This window comes from Nicotiana attenuata, unplaced genomic scaffold (genome assembly GCF_001879085.1).
Source record: "Nicotiana attenuata strain UT unplaced genomic scaffold, NIATTr2, whole genome shotgun sequence".
NCBI lineage: Eukaryota > Viridiplantae > Streptophyta > Magnoliopsida > Solanales > Solanaceae > Nicotiana > Nicotiana attenuata.
This window is the reverse complement of record NW_017671171.1, coordinates 230,810-252,962: the sequence shown is the minus strand read 5'-3', so window position 1 is coordinate 252,962 and position 22,153 is coordinate 230,810. Positions and strand designations below refer to the sequence as shown.

At 34.5% G+C, this 22,153-nt stretch overlaps 3 protein-coding genes and 1 non-coding gene across 6 annotated transcripts; all 4 read right to left on the bottom strand.

The window, feature by feature from the left end:
* Positions 1 to 1,439: 1,439 nt before the first annotated feature.
* LOC109206423 (triosephosphate isomerase, cytosolic) lies at positions 1,440 to 6,828 on the bottom strand. The gene is made up of 9 exons (XM_019369244.1): positions 6,706 to 6,828; positions 5,778 to 5,853; positions 5,047 to 5,170; positions 4,641 to 4,725; positions 4,389 to 4,521; positions 2,986 to 3,080; positions 2,442 to 2,520; positions 1,906 to 1,988; positions 1,440 to 1,762 (listed from the first exon to the last, which is right to left on the bottom strand). Exons 1-9 carry the CDS (start codon positions 6,742 to 6,744, stop codon positions 1,712 to 1,714), a joined length of 765 nt encoding a protein of 254 aa, XP_019224789.1. The 5' UTR covers positions 6,745 to 6,828; the 3' UTR covers positions 1,440 to 1,711.
* A 4,057-nt stretch (positions 6,829 to 10,885) lies between these two features.
* Positions 10,886 to 10,958, bottom strand: TRNAK-CUU. The gene has a single exon. It is a non-coding gene; the product is annotated as a tRNA-Lys (tRNA).
* A 1,181-nt stretch (positions 10,959 to 12,139) lies between these two features.
* On the bottom strand, positions 12,140 to 15,852 carry LOC109206422 (actin-97). Of its 2 annotated transcripts, XM_019369243.1 has the most exons (6): positions 15,739 to 15,844; positions 14,603 to 14,684; positions 14,020 to 14,092; positions 13,493 to 13,886; positions 12,518 to 13,131; positions 12,140 to 12,405 (listed from the first exon to the last, which is right to left on the bottom strand). In XM_019369243.1, exons 3-6 carry the CDS (start codon positions 14,077 to 14,079, stop codon positions 12,340 to 12,342), a joined length of 1,134 nt encoding a protein of 377 aa, XP_019224788.1. In that variant the 5' UTR covers positions 14,080 to 14,092; positions 14,603 to 14,684; positions 15,739 to 15,844; the 3' UTR covers positions 12,140 to 12,339. The 2 variants fall into 2 exon arrangements, with proteins under 2 accessions (XP_019224788.1, XP_019224787.1); XM_019369242.1 differs by lacking the exon at positions 14,603 to 14,684 and having other exon boundaries at positions 15,739 to 15,852.
* A 1,712-nt stretch (positions 15,853 to 17,564) lies between these two features.
* LOC109206421 lies at positions 17,565 to 21,722 on the bottom strand. 2 transcript variants are annotated; one of them, XM_019369240.1, is made up of 3 exons: positions 21,637 to 21,720; positions 21,364 to 21,511; positions 17,565 to 18,039 (listed from the first exon to the last, which is right to left on the bottom strand). In XM_019369240.1, exons 2-3 carry the CDS (start codon positions 21,490 to 21,492, stop codon positions 17,980 to 17,982), a joined length of 189 nt encoding a protein of 62 aa, XP_019224785.1. In that variant the 5' UTR covers positions 21,493 to 21,511; positions 21,637 to 21,720; the 3' UTR covers positions 17,565 to 17,979. The 2 variants fall into 2 exon arrangements, with proteins under 2 accessions (XP_019224785.1, XP_019224784.1); XM_019369239.1 differs by having other exon boundaries at positions 21,364 to 21,722.
* Positions 21,723 to 22,153: the final 431 nt, after the last annotated feature.

Genomic DNA, 22,153 nt, shown 5'->3' with positions numbered 1-22,153 from the left:
GGTGTGACAACGTACTCACACAATTGGCATAAAATAGCCGTAGTTATAGATATAGGCACAAATAGCCCATAGATGTTTATCAGAACAATAATGTGTATATCAAAATATATATCACAACTTTATTTTTCTTCTTTTTTATATATAAAAATATATATTAAAATTTTATTTTCCTTCTTTATTATATAAAATATAAAATGATAAATAGAATTATTTAAAATTTATTTTTATCTGTATATCAAAGTATATCATAACAAAAATAATTGTATTATTTATATATCACAGCGTATAACACATCAAATACTGTGTATACCAGATATATAATACAAGTTTATTTTATTCTTCGTGTATATCAATTTTTTTTTGTATATCAAAATATAAATAAAAGATATTCTTTGTTCTTTGTATATTTTAGTGTATAACATATAGTTTCTTGTGGATATACACAATTTGCTGGAGATATATTGATATACAAAATGAGAATTAGAATTATTTTCTTAATCAAAAGAAAAAGAGGAGGAAAAAAGTATAAAGTTCTTTCCATTGCCAATTTTAGGAATGTATATATCTTGAAACAAATTTATTCGGAATGATTTCACCCTCTTAAAATTAATGGACAATTTTATTCTGATCTAACATTATATTGCCAAACTTAACAATGTATATCATGATAGACAATATGGTATACACATGGGTATACATGAAGATATACATAGACGTATACCACTTCAAATATATATATATATATATATTATCTTTTTAACAATAAAAAAAATAATAGAGGAGAAGAAGAAAATCGAAATCGCCAAACAGACACGAAACAAATCGAACTCTACGATTGCTAATTGTTGTTGCCGTCATTGTCATAGCAATCTGCCAAAGGAAATCGACACCATTGCTAAATGTCGCTGCCATCATCATCATCATCATAGTCACTTTTAGGGCATTCTCTTATTTGTATAGATACGAATATGACGGGGAGAGAGGGAGAATAAATAGAAAAATGTATTCAACCATTACTACTTCCCATATCAAAGAGCACATGCCCTTCCAAATCTGGATTGAAGAGAAAAAATTGCTAGATTGAAGAAGAAAATTGGAGAAGAAATACGGGGAGAGAGAAGAAAAGACACAGGAAAAGAAGAATAAATAAGAAATTAGGATTATTTAGGATTTGGCTATATAATGCCAATTTTTTTGGGTTACCTTTGCCAAACCTATTATAAGGCCAAATTATTACCAATTCTCTTTATGAGTTGTCATACCATGCCATTTTTTCAAAAAAGTAAACACAAACAAATAATATAGGAAAGCTTAAGATTAAAAAGCCAAACGTACTCCTATAACCTTGTCTACTTTCATGAAAGCTTGATCTTAAATGACTCGAATTAGGTAAAAACTCATAAATAGACCTATCCCAAAGTCAACTTCTGCAATGTATCTTAAACACAGCGAGCAGTATTTCCAGAAACATTCCCTCAGGCATGATAATAGGCAAACTCTAATTTCTAAGATTATTATAAAACAATTTTGTCACAGCCAACAAATGTAGAGGGCAGTGCAATGTATGTCATTTTTATTGTACATGTGATGTGAATTTCGAGCTGCAACAAGAAGTACACAAAACATTGACTTGAAACAAGCCTACTGCATGCCATAAATGTTAGAACATGGACTAAAGCAGAAACTGCAAAATTCAACTCGCGGTCAGAGTTCAAGCATTTTTCTTCACCTCAGCTGACTTGATGATGTCAATGAATTCCGGCTGTAAATACAGAATACGGAAAAAGGTAAGGTACTCACTCTATTCTTTTATTTCTTTAAGATGCCACCTATATCACACCTAATTCATTGTTTATTAAGCCAAGAATGGACAGAAGAAAGCAACTCCAAAGTATTTTCACATACCTTCAGAGAAGCTCCACCTACAAGAAAACCGTCAATATCAGGCTGTCCAGCCAACTCCTTGCAGTTTGCACCGTTTACAGATCCTGCAAGAGCATAATAGTATTTAATTGCTTATAAGAGCTAATAGGAAAATACTAGTCCTGTTTATAGAGTAGAATAAGGAGGAGAATAAAAGGGCACTAAAATATGCAGAACGAGTTTTTCAGGTGACTAGAGTTATGGTTACAAAATCTAGTTGTTCAGTTACATAGTTGACTATGCACCAAATGCTTGAAGTCCACCGCTTCAATGCGTCCAATAGTAGATAATCATATTAAAGTTTTGACTATATGCTTCCTATCCATTACTGTTAAAACATGTAACACAGTTATTTTCCCTGAGAAGCATATAATGCGTCCAGCAAGAGATGGAGTTAATCCTATCTTCCACAAACAGATGCAATCTTGAGAAGAATTTCTCAAAATCGTATTGCTGATGCATGGGTGAAAAATGAACAGAGAGAAGCAGCAAATGAAATGGTGCTCATATAACATTACCTCCATAGATGATCCTGGTTGAAGCAGCCACTTCAGCACTAACATTCACTTGAAGCCATTTCCTCAATTCAGCGTGCACCTGGAATGCAGAAAACGACCTTAAAACAAAATAGCTGAAAGTCGTACCACATTAATGCACCAGGATGCACTCATTATCTACATCAATGTGATGATGTCATGAAACCACAAGTGAATTAATTTATGAATTGCAAACTGAATGGGAGAAACTTGCAATTCTATCTTGAAATTACTACTTAATAGGTTGATCTAGAAGTAAAGAACATATTAGATAATTGCTCTAACAGACTAGCTTTCCAATCCCTCACCGGTACCAGTAATAGATCCCCAGACAAAGGCTAGAAAGAACATGAAAGCAACATATTTGTAATCTAGTGTTGAACAATTGACAAAAGAGCATGGAAAATACCACCTAATGAGATGAATATTCAATCAGTGATATTCAGATTCGAATCTAGTTGAAATGTGTTATAAACCTAGAGGAACTTGATTGAGTAAACGAAACAAGCTGGTCATATCAACTTACTTCCTGGGCTTGTGCAGGGGATGCGACCTTTCCGGTTCCAATAGCCCAAACAGGCTCATAAGCTATAACCACTTTTGTCCAATCTTTTACTCGGTCTGCAATGAGATGAAGTGAAAACAGTTAGCTGAAGGACCAAAAGATTTATTGCCAGTTGAAACATTGCTATTCCAAAAAGTTACTACTCCTACGACAGTATTTGAGTGGGCACAATTCAAGATGACAACATGTTAATTGACTTGGGCAGTATATAAGAGATGATGGAAGAAACACAAAAGCAGTCGTTTAAAGGAGAGGAATAAAGGGACAGCCCGGTGCACTAAGCTCCCGCCATGCGCGGGGTCTGGGGAAGGGCTGGACCACAAGAGGAATATTCAAGTTAAAAGTGTGAACATTTTAATCAATTTTTCGTAGAGTCGGAGTCCAAGCAAGTTGCACGCATCTCGACCAATTCACCTATCTCTCACCAGCACATGTACCTAATAACTCTACCCACCACCCACCAAGGCTTAGGCAGATGAAAATATCACCTAGCATTTTTCGACTCTGAATAGGATTTTAATAACTTGATGAATTCAACCTCTTGAAATTTGTGAAAGTTATACAGAAATAGAATGATGTCAAACATTATGAAATGTGCCAAAAAGGAAAAATGTCATGTAAATTGGAAAGGAGTGAGTAATTTTCTACAATATTGAAACCTTCAAATGGTACAAATCGACATTCAATGTATGGATGATAATACCAAGTTGTCACCCCTAACATGCACTAGGAAGCCCCACAAAGCACTCACTCACAAAACACAAATAAAAAGATTTGATAGTTTCAATTCTTTACCCTGTTCACTCCAAACCCTTTACTACAACAACAACAATTAAATCTCGGCCCTAAACAAGTTGGAGTTGGCTATATGAATCCTCACTAACCATGTTCGCCATATAAACTAATCGCATGTCAACATATACAAAACAAAATAAAAATGAAAAGTTCTAAAAGCTCTCTATATTTCTTACTGGAATAAGATGTCTACTAGGGCTTAATGACTCCTAGAAAGCATAGGACTAAGTAACCATTTCACATGGCAAAAATATATTCCCAACTAATTGGTATCACCAATATAAATCTTTCTCTTCCATTATGCACTATCTTCCGTAAAAGTGTGGATTGATTCCAAGAGATTGTAGGTCTCTTCAATCCCTTTATTTTACTTTTTTGGTTTTACCTTTTAGGCTTCTCAGTAAGTTTCAAAGATCCATTTCTTCGTTCCTGTTCCCCATTTTCTTGCTGATTCGTAATAAATATCACATTAAAGTGGACGGAGTACGCATCAGCATAATATTATCAAGTCAGATGCTAGCTAGAAAATCATAATCTCTGAAGCAAGAAAGCATTTTTGATAGCTCTACCTGCAATAGCCTTTGTTTGTGCTGCAACAACATCAATGGTAGATCCTGATTCTCTTTGCTCAAGAGTCTCCCCAACACATGCAATAACCTTCAAACCTTGAGAAATGGCATATGCTACCTTGTCTCCAACAAACTGCAATTAACGGTTAACAAGTTAAGAAAGTCATAAAAAATAACCTTTTTGGAGCTCGGTGATTAGTAATTACATTGAAGATATGACAAAAATCAGCAGCTTTACATGGCATAGCTTACCTCATCTGATTCACCTAAAATAGCCCTCCTTTCAGAGTGACCCAAAATGACCCAAGGAATACTCAGATTAACAAGCATCTCAGCACTGCATATAGAATTATTATCAGCTTAGAATAAATTATCAGACTCAAATACTACACAGTACACACTAGACCCCCCCCCCCCTCCAAACCACACACAATTATTAACAAAAGGACTGCACAAAGGAGCGTAAGACATAGATGGTCAAAATATAATGCCAAAACTTGCAGCCTGAAGAAACAATACCTAAAACTAGACCACAACTCCACAAGAATTACCTAACTATCAGTTCGTTCCTCCACGTGCAGACCTCGAAAAGTTAGCAGCTAAATATATTGTCTTTTCTTAAGTGCAATATGGCACAGAAGTAGAATATTAAACGTACCTAACCTCACCGGTGAAAGCACCCCCTTTCTTAACCCAACAATTCTGGGCAGCAACATGAAAATCAGGTCGCAGTTCACTCTTGACCAGAGGAAGAAATACAAATGGAGGGCTCACAACAACCTCTGCAAGAAAAGGAAGTTAGTAAATGCATCAAGCAAAACTATGATCTTATCCAAACATATATAACACTCAAATAAAAGCAAGTGAAGATCTTGAAAGACGATTCAATTACATTGTTCTCCCTAAACTGGTTAAACATACCCTTATTATGTCCAAGTCTGGTTTGTACCAATGTGAGAGCAACAATAGACTGGCAAATGATTATATATTTCAAAAACGATAGAATTTGCACTCTATCAAATAGTTATTGAGACTTTAATTTAGGAGACAACATCAAAAAGCTTTATGCTATATTTTCCACCAACTATTCACTTACATGATGAGATAAGTAGAACGTGATACTTTTGTTTCTTCTTATGGTTAACTAATCACAAGAGCCTTATATATCTTTGGAGTTGACTCTGGTCAAGTTGTCTGTCTCATATATACGATGTCTAGAATATCGGATACCCTCAACCAGAAATACAAATATATTACATTTGTTTATCTTATGGGCTTAGAGGAGCGGATATAAACACCCTAAAATGATTGTCCATTCGACAAGCCAGCAACAACAGTCCCACCCAAAATATTATATCAAAATGATTACTTGCGTAAAAATTTACTTACCAACAACATCTTGTGATGGCACTTGACCGGCATTGAGTGTTGACACTATCTTCTTGACCTCTTCACTGGTTCCATTCTGCATTGCATTCATTATTAGAGCTAATACATCTTTTGACTACCAAATATTATTTGAGGCTTCTATCAAGCATAGCTTGAGCACATGCCTTGTGAACCATAATTTAGTGGAAAAGGGTTTCATAAGATATATATTTCTTTTGAAAAGTGGATCCACCTCCAGTTTGAGTAGCAAATAACACTCAAATTTGGAACAGTCAAAATTAAACAACTAATCTTCTGCACAATGGCCTTTCAGTTTTTGTTCTGTTCCTTTCTTTGCTCTTTCTTCTTTTTGGAGTTCTTATTCATGCAGTTTTGAAATTTATGTGTTGAGCAGTATACATTTAATAGTTTAATTCACTGACAGTCAAAAAAAATATCTACACAATCAGGTCATTTATCAAATAAATACAGCTAAATCTCTTTGATAAAAATTAATTAGTATCGTAGTAAAAATGGTAACTAAGATGATTCACTTTTTTGAGAAGGAAAATTGGTAACTAACATGATTCACTTATAGATCTTTACGCTATAAATCTATCATATGTATAAAACTTAAATCCTACTTTAAAAAATTAGAGATCCGGTTCCATAGAGATCGATTTTACTGCTCCACCAAAAAACAATCCATAATAAGGGAATAATTCAGATCCAAAATAATTAAACATAAATTTATTTCGAGCATAAACACGTAGTGACTAACAACAACATAAGATCGAGATTCAAATCGTTACACTAACAATTTTACTCTTATTGGTAGATCGAGAAACTGTACTACTAACTACATAAACTAAAACTATAAATAAATCAATGAAAATTGAATGATTAGAAGGAAAAAACTAAGGCAGATTTGGTGAATCCCGGAGCTTACACATTTCCAGTTGCCGCCGACGAAGAAAGTTCTGCCCATTTGTTGGATGTAGATGATATCAAAGGATTCACGAGGATTGCAGAGCAAGAAAAAAGATCTAAAACTTTGTGGTAATGCAATGAGGAGCCAGGATTTTATATAGTGATGTGTGAGTAGGCATACGGATGTCAGCCTCGGAGTTGTCACTCACGCTTGTGAATGTAATGACTAAATTACCCTCCAACCCGTTCCAAGCAATTTTTCTTCTAATATGGGATGTCCAGTCATTTAAATCTAAAATCTCATGATTCTTTTTCATTTCATCCATCACTATTCCAAGAGCCATTGAGTATGTTTATTTGCAAATTTTAATTACAATTATTATAAATTAATTAACTATTTATATTAATTAACATGATTACATGATAATTACATATGTTCAGCGCTAATTAGTTTCGTGTAATTATCAAATACGAATATATCTTTTCATGTGATAGAATGACGTTTTATGTTCTTTTGAAACACAATAATTTTAGAAACTATTTAAAGAAAAGTTTAAGGCTAATTTTGTAAATTTTAATCTTAAACGAAATTGTTCAAGCTAATAGATTCGAAGAGCATATACTATGAGGATATCCAGGGATATTTTGGTCATTTAAAAAGCAGGTGAAGTTTTTTACCTTGGACGGAAGAAGCTCATAATTTTTATTGCTCTTACAGTCGGGCGGAGATAGAGATCGAGCAACGAATTTGACCGAACTCAATAACTTTCACTTATACAATGTATTTTGTGTTAAGAAATTCATAAAATATGTATAAATATAATGTTTAGAATATAATTATTCACAATTAAAATTGTCGTTCTAAAATTTAAAAATCATAAAATTAAAATTTTTGTTCCCTTGCTCACAATAAATAGAAAATATAGGCATCACAAAAAGTGGGTGGACACGAGCGGATTGGATCCACAAGCTTTGAAAGTTTATTTTTTTTCCTTTTCTAGTGTTGGACCTATTAAAACGCCTATTTTCTTTTAATGAGAAAGTACATAAATCACCTCCCTAAAATTCGAAAAGCCAAGTTGGCCAAAGTGAGTCATTACAGCATGGAAATGCAGAACGAATAATACAGTGTTTTCCATGCGCTGCCACATCGGCACTACGTCATATTCCTCCACTTAATTTTATTTCTTTTCACATTTTTCTTTCCTTCTTTATTCACTATTTTTTCTTTGTATTAATCATTGTTCTTTATATAATTTTTTGCTTCTCTCCGATCTTGAGGTGGATAGTATACTTTACGTTCACATTAGCAAGATTAGAGATTGATTTTAACCACGCCTTGCTATCTTCTTAGAATCTTTAAATATGAGAATATATAATCTGAACTGATTCATTAGGGTATAGTTATAGTTTTACTTGTAGGAAAGGGAAACAATTCAAAAAGCTAGCAATTTTAGGTTCAGAAGAGAATTATGGACCCTGCGCTTAATCCCTATTGATGGGCCTGAAACAATTCAAAAGGCCCATTTAGGCCTCATTTGTTTTTTGGGATTTTTTTCTAACTATACCATATATGAAACCTTATTACCAAAAATGTGCATTGTTTGTTAATTACCCGCCCAATCCACGTTTTGCCTACAAATTTTGTACCATTCGACTATTAGGCATTAAAAGGGCAGAATTCCCTAAAATTAAGGAGAGAATCTTGGTGTTAATTGATTCTACATTAAATTCAATTTTTAAAAAGGGAAAGGAGATTTCTCATCTGCGTATTTTTCTCCAGAACTACAATTCAAATTCTCGAAAAAAAAAAGAACGAACAATTCAAATTTTCGAGTTTCAACAACTCAAAGTTGAAAAAATCTATTCTTCGTCGTTTCTTCTATCACGGGAGGTTTGAGAGACTTCAATACAAGTTCCGTTGCAGCAGGATTAGGGGTGTTTGAGGATCCTGATCCACCACCCTCTACATATACCCTTATCTTCTACTGATTCTCCCACCGCAACTGATCAACCCCTTCAACATCTTCAAGGCTAAGATCAAAATGAAGTCAATGACAATAACTTAAACCTTATAAAGAACAACAAAAATGAGAAGAAGAAAATAACAGCAATAGGTCTTCTTAGTTTTATGATATTATCTACAAATTTACTACATATATCTACAATTTGACTACAATTTCTTTATTTGGTGCAGGAAAAATATATTTTAATATACAGTGTCTCCAGATTGTAGATAAATTGTAAGCAAATTGTAGTTTACTTATAGTTTGTAGTTAATTTGTAGATAAATTGTAGATAAAATATAGATATATTGTAGATACTATATTTTTAATATTGTAAATTTTTTTTCTTTGTGTTTGTTCTGAAAATGTAGGTGAGGGCTTCAACAGATCATATACATACTGTGTTGGATGGTGTGAAGCGGTACATTGTGTGTCTAGAAAACAAGAAATGTAGTTGTGGCCAATTCCAACTTGAAGAACTTCCATGTGTAAATTGTTTCCAGATTGTAGTTATAATGTAGGTTAAATGTAGTTAATTTGTAGTTTTTGTAAAATTTTGCAGACAATTTGCAGATTAATTGTGGATGTCACATTTCTACAATTGGCTCTTCATCTACAAAATTTGCACAAAAAACTACAAATAAAAGCTGCCAAAATAGCAATTCATAACATTCCAATCAAGATATATGAGAAGAAGTTTAGAAGTGATTTATTATCACGTCTTTTTCCATTAATTGGATCGACACTAACATATCGCCCATGCTGTTTTATGACACTTGATGGCCACGATGGTGATGCCTGCAATCTTGATGGCCACGATGGTGATGCCTGCAACCTTTCGACCAGGTGACGTCGAAACGGAATTCAAACAAATCATTTTCCAGAAAGAGGGAATTTTGTTTGGTTATAGAAGAGGGAAAATGGTAAAAAGAATGTGGGGTATGGGTAAAAACGTGGGTGAGGGGGTGAGGGGTAAGGAGAGAGAAGCGTGAGATATATGGATACCTTTAATTAAGGAGTAAAAACTGCCCATTAATTACATATGGATACCTTTAATTAAGGAGTAAAAACAGCCCATTAATTAGACCCTTAATTAAGTATGGTATAGGATTGGTAATTTGGTATACGGGTTTGTAATTAAATCAAACCTTAAACATTGAGGGTAATAAGGTTTCATATGTGGTATAGGAATGTAAAAATCCCTTGTTTTTTTTAAGAATAAGACGTCTGAATCTGAATACTCATCTGAACATCAAGATGTGTATTAAGATTAAGACATCTGAATCTGAATACACATCCGAATATATTAAGATGCCTATTAAGATCTGGATACTAAATAATTAAGACTATTTGATTTTAACATCTGAATATATAAAATTTATCTTTATTTAAAAATTAATAAACATAAAATTCAAATGAAATATTAATCTAATATTCTATCCATAAATATATAGTTTTTTAAAATATGATAGTTGGTGGTGATGGCTAACGGAAGAATGCCAACTAGAGGCGGTGGTTGGTGGTAATTTTGGTTGATGATGGTGGTTCATGCTAGTAGTTAGTAGTGATTGGTAGTGGTGTCGATTATGATTGGAGATGGTGGTGGTGATAGTTAATATGGCGGGTGGTGGTAATAGTTATGACTGAGGAAGGTGGAGGGTAGGTGGTGGTAGGTTATAATGATGGTGATGGGGTGGTCAGTTGTGATAGTTGAGGTGGATGAATTTTGATTATGGGTGAGAATGATGGTGGTCGGAGTGGTGGGGATAGTGGGTGGTGATGGTCGATAATGGTGGCGGCTACGATTGAGGATGATGGTAGCATGGTGGTGGTGGTGGTGGAGATTGAGGTGGTTGTGGTAGGGGTGGTGGTGGTTGGGTATGGTGGTGGTGGCGGCATGGTGGTAGTTGATAATGGTAGAAGTTGCAGTTAATAATGAATGTGTGGTAGCATCTTACTGAAATTAAGTCTCTGTTATAGATCTTAATCATACAGACCTATTCAGACCCATTAAGTGGTTGTGAAGTAAAAAAAAACAAACAAACTTAATGATTAAGATTCAGACTTTAAAAAACAAATGTACTTAATGTCTGAGATCTGAATGATCAAGATTTAGACCTCCATTAAGTGCAAACAAATGAGGCCTTAGAATTTATTCCAAAACGAAATAAAAAAAAACATAGGCCAAATAGACGCCCACCGTGGGGCTCGAACCCACGACCACAAGGTTAAGAGCCTTGCGCTCTACCAACTGAGCTAGACGGGCTGTTGATTTTTCAAGCCAGCGTCACTGATTAAGACCTTTCACGGGAGTTGAGGAAGAAAATGGATTTACCAGAGCTCCATTAGCTGTGTCTTAGTAGGCGTTTGGACATAGAAATTGTAATTTTTGAAAATGAGTAGTATTTGGAGTTAAGTTGAAAAAAAGTATTTGAAATTTGAAATTATATTTGGACATGCATTTTACTTGAAAAAAATAAAAAAATGTTGTACTTTTGTGAGGGGGGAAAAAAAATCTGAAAATTTTGATTGGTATTTGAAAAACTTATTTTCGATTTTTTTTCAAAAACTTGCAAAATTTCATGGACAAACACATTTAAAAAAAATGAAAATACGAAGAAGAAATATTTTTTATGAATAAACGGGGCCTTAGTGTAATCATATCTTCACGCCTTGTAAGAAACTCAATTTTGTGAAATAGTACGAAAGCATTGTATTCCTGCGCTTAACTCAGAACTGTTATTCTGAAACAGGAAGTTCCCGATCGTGCAATGCTATCGCAATATTTCTGATATATTTGATAATGATCAATTCCAATTTGTGCAAGAAATCGCACTGAACAATAACATTCAGAAGAATCATATAAGAACAAAGTGACTTCAAATAACTCAATCAGAAGATGAACAATTTGAGATAGATTCCTATTTTTTGTTAAGTTTTAGTTATGGGATCTACCGCCAAGCTCTTTTGATAGAGCAGCTTTAAACAATGCGATGGTGACTTAGACCCATCACAATTAACACAGGCGCAAGTGCAAAAATAGCCTTTCTTAGGGATGCTAATTATAGAATAATAGTTAGCCATTTTTAGTTATTATTTAACTAAAAATAATAACTTACATTTTTGTCCTAAAAAATCAAATTTAAAAACTAAAATTCGGAACGCACTAATTCCTATGTAACAACCCTTGATCAGCAGTCAACACAAGGTGAGACAGCTTACCTAATCGGGCCAAGATCGGATGCTATATTGCACAAATGGTGAAACAGTTCATGCCAGTATCCGTAAGTACTCCTCAGTGAAAGTAAAGCTACGTATATGTTATGCTATGAAAAGGCACCATTAATTAGATTCTTGCCTAGTCAACCAATCATCAGTCATTTCAAGTACGCAAGGGAAGGGAGGGGGGGGGGGGGGGGAGTTGGGGACACATAAAGAGAAGAACAATGGAAGAATAGAAACTTGTCAAATAGAGAAATAAAAGAATACGATGACCCAACAATCAACTCCTTGCCCACTCAATATCTTCAATCCAACATGAGAACAAAAATACAGAAAATAAAGCTGGAATATAAAAATGCAACTGCATTTCTGATCCAGTAGGAAGTAAGTATTTTCCTTTCACCAACATTGTCACTCTGGGAAAATCAGAAGCACTTTCTGTGGACAATAGAAGGACCAGATTCGTCATACTCTGCCTTTGCAATCCACATCTGCACAAAAGAAGAGAAGCAGAAAGCCTCATCAGAAATTATCAAGCTTTTAGTTAAGATAGACATCAAACAAGGCAAAGCTTTTTCTATTAGGAGAGAGGAGGAAGCAAACCTGCTGGAAGGTGCTGAGGGAAGCCAAGATAGAGCCTCCAATCCAGACACTGTATTTCCTCTCTGGTGGGGCCACCACCTTAATCTTCATGCTGCTAGGAGCAAGTGCAGTAATTTCTTTGCTCATTCTATCAGCGATACCTGGGAACATGGTAGAGCCACCACTGAGCACAATGTTTCCATAAAGGTCCTTTCTAATATCCACATCACACTTCATGATAGAGTTGTATGTAGTCTCGTGGATTCCTGCAGCTTCCATTCCAATCATTGATGGTTGGAAAAGGACCTCAGGACAACGGAAACGCTCAGCACCAATGGTGATCACCTGCCCATCCGGGAGCTCATAGTTCTTCTCTACAGAAGAGCTGGTCTTTGCAGTCTCGAGTTCCTGTTCATAGTCAAGAGCTATGTAAGCAAGCTTTTCTTTCACGTCCCTGACAATTTCCCGCTCAGCTGAGGTGGTGAACATGTAACCACGCTCGGTAAGGATCTTCATCAAACTATCAGTGAGGTCACGACCTGCCAAGTCAAGACGGAGAATGGCATGTGGGAGGGCATACCCCTCATAAATTGGGACGGTGTGGCTGACACCATCACCAGAGTCCAACACAATACCTGTGGAAAAGAAAATGAATTAGAAGCAATAACCAGAACTGATAATAACCATGTCAGAAATAATGAGGTTATAAGTTTAAAGAAGAGAATTAAAGAAGATTGCAACCAACAAAAAATTGGTTTGTGCAAACTGTTGCCAAAGATAAGAGTGTAAAGGATAGATCATCCAAGAAATACATATTACAAGCTGCATTATTTGCATCAGTCCAATTACTTCTAATGCATTAGCTATATACTTTTTCGAAATATCGACTAAGCACCACATAAATGCAAGATCTTTTTGAGGTACAAGCATCAAGAAACTTGAAAGATCTCAGTCGTTTAAAATGAATATGCTAATAAAGAAGGAAAAATTTCTTACCGGTGGTACGACCACTGGCATACAGTGAGAGGACAGCCTGAATAGCAACATACATAGCTGGGGTATTAAAAGTCTCAAACATAATCTGGGTCATCTTTTCACGATTAGCCTTTGGGTTAAGAGGCGCCTCAGTTAAGAGGACTGGATGCTCCTCGGGCGCAACACGAAGCTCATTGTAGAAAGTATGATGCCAGATCTTCTCCATATCATCCCAGTTGCTGACAATTCCATGCTCAATTGGGTATTTAAGAGTTAAAATACCTCTTTTTGATTGAGCTTCATCTCCCACGTAGGCATCTTTCTGACCCATACCCACCATCACACCAGTATGGCGGGGCCGGCCAACAATACTAGGGAATACAGCTCGGGGAGCATCATCTCCAGCAAACCCAGCCTAGATAATAAACCAATATAAGAATCTCTTTATTTTGTAAACATAATAGACCACAAGGTAAACAAGCATCACTAAATGGAAAGAACACAATAGCACAACAACTCTGCTGTGGTACAAAAAAACTTCAACCTACCTTGACCATTCCTGTTCCATTGTCACAGACAAGTGGCTGAATATCCTCTCCATCTGCCATCTTATGCTACTTCCTGCATTGAAAATGAAACTTCAGCAAAAGATGTGTCCAAAATATTACCATCTGATTCTAAGTCTTGCTTCTGTATACTAGCTTTTGCTATTTCTAAATAACAAATAACTTTATATGCATGTTGAACACATAAAGTCCCACAGAAAGCTAGCATCTTTAGCAAAGTTGGAAAAATTTCATCAAAACAATCAGAAATACGTAAGTATAAGAAAAGTGTTGCCTTATGGGAAAAGATGTTCTTAATATCCTTCATTCAAATGTTACTAATATTTGAACCTCGGGTTTTTTTCAGATTTCGAGAAATTTATTCTCTCTTTGCAGGGAAAATAAAATAAAGGCAAACAAACTGCATAATAATTTTTTCAAAAGAAAATAATAGATATCACTATAGCTAATGATTATAACCAGTGCATCAACAAATAAGTAGAATATGCTTCACAGCATCAGACTTCTTTGGACATATTAAACCAGCTCAGAAAATAGAACAATGAAGTTGGTCAGAGAAAGCTACCACAAAAAATCGAGTTGAGGATACAGAAAATGTAATATCGGGCTGCGATGGTAATGAGACAGTTGGGTTAGTCCATGGTCAACTACAACAAAAAAGGAAACATTAACTGGTGGTTACATGATATAATTACCACAAATTTATTGGTTGAATTTTTACCTTTATTAGGTTCAACAGATACACCTTTTCTCAAGTCTTTAAATGTTGTACACATTCCATAATACACAAAACATGTCAAATTCATACTTCTCCCTTTCTAGTTTATGTGACCCTATTTCTTTTTTAATATATAAAAAAAGAATGACCCTTTTCCAAATCTGGAAACAATTTAACTTGAACTTTCCATTTTATCCTAGATGGCAAGCTTTTAAGGCCACACAAATATTATGACATGTTTAAGATCATAAGTTTTTCAAAAGTCTTATTTATTTCTTAAGCTCGACGTCCAGTCAAGTAGGATCACATAAAATGAAATGGAGTGTGTAATACTTTCCCACAAATGAAACTGAATAGCTTCTCTTTCACTCAAAAAGCTACAATGAGACCCCAACAAACCATATAATTCAGATTCTCACATCATTTGATATAACATGATCATCATGAAAGGCATCAACGATCATTCTACTGCACTATGATTATCGCAACAGATCAAAGCAAACACAGACGACCAGAGTTGCTTCTGCTGAGTGACAACCAACTACATCATTATCAGTTAACAAGCACAGATCTATCACATTCATAAAAGTACTCACCAGATCCAAAAAATTCCTAATCAAAACCTAAAACAAAAATAATCCTAGAAAGAAAACAATTCTATCTTCATGAATTAATCAAATTTGTGAGTTTTAATCCATGATAGAAGATTAATTAACATTTTTACCAAATTACTAGTAATCCTTATCAATCGATTTACTTATTGACCTGATTGTGTAAATATTTATCGTCATCACTCAGTGTATGCAACGAAATGAAACGAAAAAAATTAACAGATAAACAACGGAAGATTAAAATGAACAGATCTATGGATCGAAAACACAATTATTACAAAAATCAATCAATTACGCCTCAACATCAATATATAACAATTCTTAAAAAAAGTGAAAAGAGGATTTAAATAGGAAATGCAGATGAATTATTACCTTTGAAATTGTAGAGAGAGAAAGAGTTTAGAGAGAAAGAGACAACAGGAACGGAATGAATTGCACAATGGGAAGCCTCCTTCTATTCTAACCCTCTAGAGGAAAATGAGAAAACAGGGGAGAGTTTATATTGAAGATTGGTGAAGAAATGTCAGCCGTTGGATTTGTGATGCACGGTAATGAGTGACAGTCAGCATAACACGTCGTGGGTGGGGGCTATCATTGCCTCACTGCTTGTTAGTGGTTGTCACGCACTGACAGCTCCCTATTTTATCGCTTTTTCCCTCATTTTTCATTTCTTTTTTATTTCTTTCTTAATTTGTTTTTTTTCTTTTCTGATATTTGCTAATGATTTAGCAAATTACTCTTATACCAAGGAATGTGGGTAATAATCTCGATACTAGTTAATTCCGGGATAAAATAATCAAAAGACAAAGATATCCTTCTCCAACCCTTTAAACCAAAGTACATCTAAGGCGTCGTTTGTTTTTATTAAGATTAAAATATCTGTATTTAAATGCACATCTTAAAGTATTTGAATCTGAATATACATTTGAATATTAAGATTTTGTATTAAGATCTGATACTGAATAATTAAAACTATTTGTTTTCTCTATAGCTGCACGTGTAAAACTTGTCTTTATTTAGAAATTTATAAGTATAATTCAAATCAAATAGTATTAACTAATCTAATACTATATTAATAAAATATTTTTACAAATTTATATGGTGGTCGGTGGTGATGATGGCTAACAGTGATAGTTATGAGCGCCGACTGGGTAGTGGCTAGTAGTGTTGGTTGATAACGGTGATTATGGGTAGTAAATGATGGATGATAGTAGTTGTTAATGATGATGGTTGGCGGTGGTGTTGACTGATAACGGTGATGGGTGATATATAGTTGATAGTGGTGATTGTTGTGGTAATTGTAATTTGTGGTGATACTTGTAAATGATGGCTAGTGATAATGACAACTGACATTCGTGCTTGGCAATGATGGTGGTTGTGGCGGAGGATGGTGGTAATAGGCGGTGGTAGTCTATAATTGTCGAGGACAACGATAATAGTGGTGATGGTGATTACTGGTGAAATTGTAGGAGTAATAATGAAATATCATTTTTACATAAATTCTTGAATGTCTAATATCTTGATGATATTAAGACTTTGTTATAGATCTTGATCATTAATATCTATTCAGACCCATTAAGTGGTTGTAAAATTAAAAAAACAAACAGGCTTAATGGGTAAAATATGACCGACTAAGATTCAAAACAACTGCACTAAATAACTCAGAGCTGAATGATTAAGATTCAAACCTCCGTTGTGTACAAATGAGGTCTAAGAAGGCCGAGGTTAAATTAGTTCATCTCTTTGTTTATTATTATTATTTTTAGCTCAAATAAGATTTAAGTAAATAGATAACAGTTATATTTCCATAAAAGCATATTGCCCAAACTCTATAAACAGGACACTCCCAATTTCTCCATTTCGAATATCTAAAGCATACGTTAAAAATTACTAAAACGAACTTTAGAGCTCACTGGGTTTTATATCTAACATACTATCATAAAACATCCAACTATAAATTGAATACAAAGACTAAACCTGTCTTATTGCGAAACAAATATAGGGGAGTCTCGTATGGTTTGATACTTCAAAGAATGATTACAAAGAATTTGCCTCTTCACTATACGAAATATCTACACTTTACCCTCTGTCATACTTTAAGCTCATTCATACCCTTGTCGTTAACAAAGCGTCTCGTATTTGTCCTTGCTTTAACAGAACTCCAACGTGAAATGTATGGATGACAAACGTATGAATAATCCAAAAGCATAACAGAGACTATAATTAACATATTTTGTATTGCGGAGGAGACATATTTCACCTTTTCCCCAATGAAGTAACCATTTACTCGGAATTCCACATATAGAGTACGTTCACAGACGACTCAGGCCCTGTTGATGGACGAACTGGATATATAATAGGCAACACACAGAGAAAAAGTTGACAAGTTGTTACACTTATACTTCATACGACAATGTCTATTCTAAATCCAAGGGGTCGTTTGGTTTAAACTACTAAGAATTGATCTGTCGAAGAAAAACAATAATCGGTAAAGAGATGTCATTTGCAACATCGTTTAGTTTCAAGTGCTAAAATTCCAACCTACACAAAGGGTGGGTGCTATTTCTTCAGAGATACTCCATTTAATCGAACTTAAATGAATAGAACAAAAGATTACTGTTTCTCCACTTCTTTCTGCTTGATTCCATCAATGCTTTCTAATGGAGGCAGAGTCTGCAATTCACTAATAGAACACAATGTTACAAACATAAGAAAACAGTCTAATCCAAGAGGAACAACTAGGAGGAAGCAAAGACAGACATCATGAGCTTGTACAATAGATGGTCAATCGATAAATACAAGGTAATGAACTTCTAGAAGAACACAAGTAACTACAACAATAACAATAACAAACCCAGTGTAGTTCCACAAGTGGGGTCTGGGGAGGCTAATGTGTACGCAGACCTTACCCCTACCTTGTGGACGTAGAGAGGCTGTTTCCGATAGACCCTCGGCTCAAGGGAGAAGAACACAAGTAACTAATATAATGAACTCCTAGAAGAATACAACTAACTAACACCAAGATCTTTCATATAATAATCTCAATCCATCTTACACTAGAATGTTATGTGCCCATGAAAGCCTTCCATAAAGACCACAACCTTCAACAGTATTAAAAGAATTTCAAATAACAAGATATACTTAGGACATTATTTTTAGCCATCATCATATCAACTGAACTCTTGCCTAATATAAGGGAAGTTTTGCCAAATAACCAGGAAGTACTCCCAAGTCTTTGGTCATTGCAATAGGATGTGTCAGGAAAAATATTAAGTAGCTTCGTTTATTGAGATCATTCGTTTTCTATCTAATAACTGAAAGAGGCCACCATATTCATTCTGCTTCAGATTCATGATTAGCCATCTACTAAAGTTTCAAAGAAGACATGTAGTAATACATGTTTTCTGCTTTTGTCATAGCTAAAACTTACAATCCAAATAGTTAGAAGAGAAATTTAGAACAAAACAATGCGAAGTCAACAAAGAAGGGAATATGTACATTTGAGTCTCATGTTTATAGATTTCTGCATCGATATTCCCTGTAACTTATCTTCCTCATATTTGCAGACCCCAACCCAACCCCAAAATCAGATCTTCTTCTTCCACTTAGAAGGATACTTCTAAAAACAAAAATTACAAAAATAGCAAGATAACGATATCTACTTATCAAAAAATGGAGAGTAATGACTTCTAATCCCTGAATGACTAAAAATATATATAGAAGGAAGAAATAACTTGTTATTACCATTTGCTTAAAACAATTTTTTAGTTTATGTTACGGACGACAATTCTTTTAAACTTTAAATAGGACGGCAACACGGTAAGATATTTTCACTTATTTTAGCTTTTTGGGCTCAACAATTTCACATCATATTATACCAAAAAATCATCCTTTCACCACGTAGTTGGGAGGAAATAAGGGATGAAAGGATGTTATGATAAAGTTTTCAATAAGTCTGCATATGAACAAATATAAAAAGTTTAGTTTGTAAAAACTTAAGGTTCTGTCAAATCTTTACGTTCTTGCAGGAATTCCAGGAAACATTTTAGCTTGTTTCAATTCAGAACTTGTAGACCATTGTTTAATGTATTAAGCAACCTTCTTATGTTTCGAAAGTCTAATCACTTTACGCATCTGTATTAAGAATTGAATTATATTATCAAACATGATTTCCATTAAGTACTTCTAGTGTTTGATGATTAATGTATTAAAAGGATATTCAGATAAGATGGAACAACGATCAACAAATAAAGCAGATTTGAGGAGAAACCAGCTTACCGGAATTTTCTAAGGTCAATGCATATTTACAACATAAAACAGCATAAGATCAATGTAACTAGAATAATTTGACTAAATATCAAAACAAAAATAAGTGTTCTATTAAAGAAATTATTCAGATGCTAATACCCTATATTTTTTATGATGGTGATGTTTAGGCCAGCTTACACAGTGAGACTACGGAGTTGTTTTGATTTTTATGGGCAGTAAACTCAAGGAACTAAGTAAGCACTTACAAAGAGTGAGATCAAATCACTATTTTGTTCTAAATATCATATTGGTAAAGAAACAAAGTTATTTCGTACAGTCATGCCAACTGCATTGTCACTAAGATATGCTCTCATTCTGGTTCTACAATTTACAACACGGGATAGAAGAATTGATGTTTCGATTTGGAAAAAGTGTCACAAAAAATTCATCATACGACTTGTATTAGAGGATATTTTCCTTGTGGTTCATTACCAAGGTTCAATAATTGCATATAAGGTTGGATATCTTTATACGCTTCAAATCTAAAACTAGGTCATTTCTTCCAATCTGCCTAAGCTTTGGTTGCTTGACTTACCCGGTACCTGTGTAGGTGGGAGGCAGCAGGTACCCAGTGGAATAATTGAGGTGCGCCCCAGCTGATCCGGACAACACCATTATATAAAAAAAAAGCTTCCATATCTTTATAATGCAGATTACAATGTCAATATCAATTTTTTCATCCTTCAAGCCAATGCTAGCTGATATTCCAACATTGAGAAACTTTTGTTCTGGGACATCATATCCCAAAAAATTCTTCAACATTTTGTTGACTTACGAAAGAGGTTAGGGTGACTACATCTAGCGATGCAAACAAGCGTATTAGTACTTAACATTTCCCAACTGGCACCATTCATTAGATCGACACAAATTTAAAGGGGCATTATATCAGCCAGGTAAAAGACATAGGAGAAAGGCCACAGAGTTTCCTCGCTTGCTAGAAAACATAACCAATTAATACACTTAAATTTCATGTAAAACAGATATCTTTCATAATGCAGACCACAATGTAACATCCTTCAATTACATTGTAATTACAGTCCAGCATAGAAGAACTTTATGTACTCAAAACATCATATACAATAAAGTTTTCAACTTTATAGCTACTTATAGTTCAGAGATGGCATAAATTGTCTTAAACCGGCACTATTTATCACATATCCGCAATTTCAATGGGGCATTCTTTCAAACGGGTAAATGAAATAAGAGAAAGGCCACACTATGCACCCTTGCTAAGTAAACATATCAAATAACAAAACTAATCTCCTAATACTAATGTTATTTGAAGCATGACACAACAATTAAACAAACTAGCAACTGCATAAGCACCAAAATTTTCACTTAGTATGTCTCAATTCCAAACTAGTTAAGTTAGCTATATACAGAGGTGAATGGTGCTTATATACTATGGATTTACCTGAACTCGCTACTTTCACCGCAAATGTCTATATGTAGTAAAAAAATCATTAAAATTTTAATAAATATCAAATTCTGAACCCATAATGACAACTAATACATTGTTGCTAAGCACCTTAAAGGTTGAATTCATTAAGTTTAAATTCTCTGATTTGCCTAATCATTCCGCTCCATTTAGGCCCATGTAATTTCGCTCCAATATAACTTTTTTTGTTGTGGACAAATTAGAGGTTTCTAAATGTAAATTGTAAAGAGAAAATGGGAAGGGGGAATTACCAGATCAGGTTTGAAAAAGTTGTGAACAACGGAGGCACCAGCAAGGAGGGAAACAACGACAACAACAGTAGACCAAGCCATTGATGGAGTCCCTGTTGGCTGCTTTCCTCCACCGAATCTTCGGTTCATTCTTTTTTTTTTTTTTTGCCTTTATTTATCAAATCCAGTTAATTAAAGACGAGGAAGATGAAGGTGGAAAAAAAAACAAAAATATGGAGAGAGGCAAATATGAAGTGGAACAAAGAAGACGAAGAATTGAGCAAACGTTTTTACCACAATCAATTGACTGATAGTCTCACCAAGCCATGGGCAGAGTTGAGCGTTCTCTGACTCTTAAGTATTGGAAGTGAAGTCCTCAGCCCAACACAACTCCCATTTTATTAGTAGTATATCATTTTGTGGGCTTGTCCATTATTATGTGAAAATAACACGGGTTAGCCAGTTTTTGGAAAGTCATTAAAAATAGCCACTATTTTATTGAAATAGGAAAAATTTCAGTATAATGCGGTTTATGGAGCTCCAGCGTATAAACTTTCAGCATACTATGTTGGAACTCCAGCACACGGAAAGTTCCAGCATAATATGCTTCATATACTTCCTACATATTATGTTGAAATTCCAGCACATTATGTTGGAAGCTCATATGAAAAAATTAAACTCCAGCATACTATGCGGGAATATTTTCAGAATGGGAGTTTTTGGAGATAATTTTATCCATGGTCATTGAACTTTTGTGTTTGTTACCCAAAAGTTACTTTTTTTTTGTTACGTAAAAATCATTCAACTTTGT